At 40.0% G+C, this 2,552-nt stretch overlaps 1 protein-coding gene across 1 annotated transcript; it reads right to left on the reverse strand.

Annotated features, from left to right (window-relative positions):
* Window positions 1–339: 339 nt before the first annotated feature.
* Window positions 340–1,835, reverse strand: LOC101684332 (protein FAM47E-like). Its single transcript, XM_045089223.1, has one exon. It carries the CDS (start codon window positions 1,820–1,822, stop codon window positions 470–472), a length of 1,353 nt encoding a protein of 450 aa, XP_044945158.1. The 5' UTR covers window positions 1,823–1,835; the 3' UTR covers window positions 340–469.
* Between the last annotated feature and the right edge of the window lie 717 nt (window positions 1,836–2,552).

Genomic DNA, 2,552 nt, shown 5'->3' on the forward strand with positions numbered 1-2,552 from the left:
GAGATAACAATTTTATTATTAAGTGAAGCTAAGATTATTTTGACTATGAATTTTAAGTTTTGCTTAACAAAATAATTGTCATAATTATTTCATTACAGTTTTAAAGCAAATGGAACTATGCAAGCTCTTTTGCTTGGCACATTTGAGATTCCTTTCCTATTGTGGCTGACATAACTAGATTATTTTTAAGTAATTCTTCTATTTATAGTTTTATTTTTATAAATAATTGATGTGATCATCTACTATTCACCATGCTATAAAATTTTAAGAAAAGTATTTATGACTATTGATTTCATAGTTAATAAAACATTAATGAGCCCAAGCAGAAAGTCACTGAGGAATGTTTATAAGCATTAGGTATTAAATTGACAGATGTTGTGGAATCAAAGTTGCACATACACAGTGGGATACTCATCATGAAGTCTACTTGATGTTAAAGTGAGAGATCAAGTAAGTAGTAGAAAACTGTTTAAACATCTTCATGTGCGTCGTCGTCTTCTTCTTCTTCTTCTTCTTCTTCTTCTTCTTCTTCTTCTTCTTTTTCTTCTTCTTGTTCTTCTTCTTCTTCTACATTTGTGCTTATATTTATTACTTGATGTATAGGAGTCCTAACAGAATCATATTTCCATCCCTTCCTGAGAAACAACTTCTCAAGGAAGCCTGGCATCCTGTAGCCCTTGCTTAGAATGAAATCTTTAAAAGCAATTGTTCCATAAAGTTCTTCAAGAATATCCTTTTGAGGAAAATTCCTTCCATATCTTCCATCTGGAGCTTCATGTAAAACCTTGGGATCAATCAAAGGTTCATCATTTATTAGCTTTTTCCACAACTTGGGCTTCAGGTACCATGCTCCGTACCTCACCTTCACCCAGTTGGGTTTATAAGGATTCTTTGGTTTTTGGAGTTTCCTCTCCCAGTTTTCCCAGTATATGGAGAATTTTATATCATCCATTTTATCTCGCCCCTTTCTGTACTTTAGGTCCAAAGGAACATGGTTTACTTTCTTTGTGTGGCTCCTGTCATAGGTTGGTTTGCATTCATAGCCAATGTCAAACTGTTTCATGATGAACTCTTCATCAATGCCCAAGTCTCCAAAAGTAGCAACCCATTTGCAGAATTTACGGACTCCTTTTGGTATTTTTCTATGAAGGGGAGGAGTTTTGAGCAAATCTTCATTTATGCTTGACTTCCTTTCTTCATGAGGCAACTTGTCTGGATGTGACCCAGGAGTCTTCTTGGGAAGTTCCAGATTGAGTTTGGCAGGACGTTTCTTTCTAAGCTTTGTGGGGGACTTCCTTCTTTTCTCCGCGTTCTGACAATAGGCCCATGTGTCGTTCAGCCTCTTGTCAGGATCGAGCACTTCTAGCACCTTTAATAAGAGGTCTGAAGGTAGATCTTTCTCCAGATTTGGGTAGAGAGCCAAGGGATGCTCTGTCAGATGGGCTTCGATGTCCTCTACGAATGCCTTCCGTGCTAGCTGGGCTGGCGACAGTGTGGACAACAGGTCCGTTTCCTTGGTCAGCTTTTTCTTTGTGGGGGCAGGTTTGGGAACTCTGTGAACAATCATGGGAAGAAAGCCTTCTTTAGGACTGCGAGTGATCAGGTCTTCACACGGTGGACATTCCCTCCTGAAGTCGTCCAGCCCCTCTTTCACAAATACCCACCGCCGACTGTCCAGGGAGGTGGGGAACTTCAGAAGCTTGTTCTTGTGCTTTGGGAAACACTTGGAGGGCAACCTGTCTTTGTACCAGGGCTTGCAGTGCATGCCCAGCGGCATTGGTTCCAGTGGCACAGGCCCTAACAGCCACTTCTTGTCTGCCATGACACCTCTGGTCCCTGGGCGACCACCAGTTTTAGTGGTTTGTTTTTTGGTTGCTAGGAGACCACGTAGCTAGGCGTCGCCAGATTCTTCCCAGAAGTGGGCCAATACAGGTGCTCCACGCAACCCGTTTTTTCCTGGAATGGGCAGGGAAGGTTCATTCCTTTTTATTGTGGGATACTATTCCATTGTATGGGCATACCCCACAACTTACTTATCCATTCGTCTTTTTTTTTTTTTAATCCATTTGTCTTTTAACAGACATTTGGGCTGATTCCAATTTGAAACTATTACAAATAAAGCTTCCACAAATATTCGTGTTCATGTCTTTGTATACATATGTACTTTCATTTCTTCTGGTTAAATTTTAGCAGAGAGAGGAATGGCGGAAGCATATGATAGGTGTTTGTTTAATATTTTAGGAAACCACCAAACTTTCTGAAAGTGGTTGTACTATGTAATATTTCTTCTAGTAGTGTATGAGTATTGTACTGCCTCCACATACTCTCCAGCACTTGGTATAGTTAGCCATTTTAATTTTGGCTGTTCTGATAGATGTGTAGTGGTATCTCAATGTGCTTTTAATCAGCGTTTTCCTAATGACACTATGTTCATGTGCTTATTTGCCATTTATCTCTTCTGTGGTGAGTATCTGTTCAAACTTTTTACACATTTTAAAATTGTGTTGTCTTGGGGCACAGGGGTGGCTCAGTCAGTTAGGCATCTGCCTTCC

The sequence above is a fragment of the Mustela putorius genome, unplaced genomic scaffold, assembly GCF_011764305.1.
Source record: "Mustela putorius furo isolate JIRA1106 unplaced genomic scaffold, ASM1176430v1.1 tig00003836_pilon_pilon_pilon, whole genome shotgun sequence".
Taxonomy (NCBI): domain Eukaryota; kingdom Metazoa; phylum Chordata; class Mammalia; order Carnivora; family Mustelidae; genus Mustela; species Mustela putorius.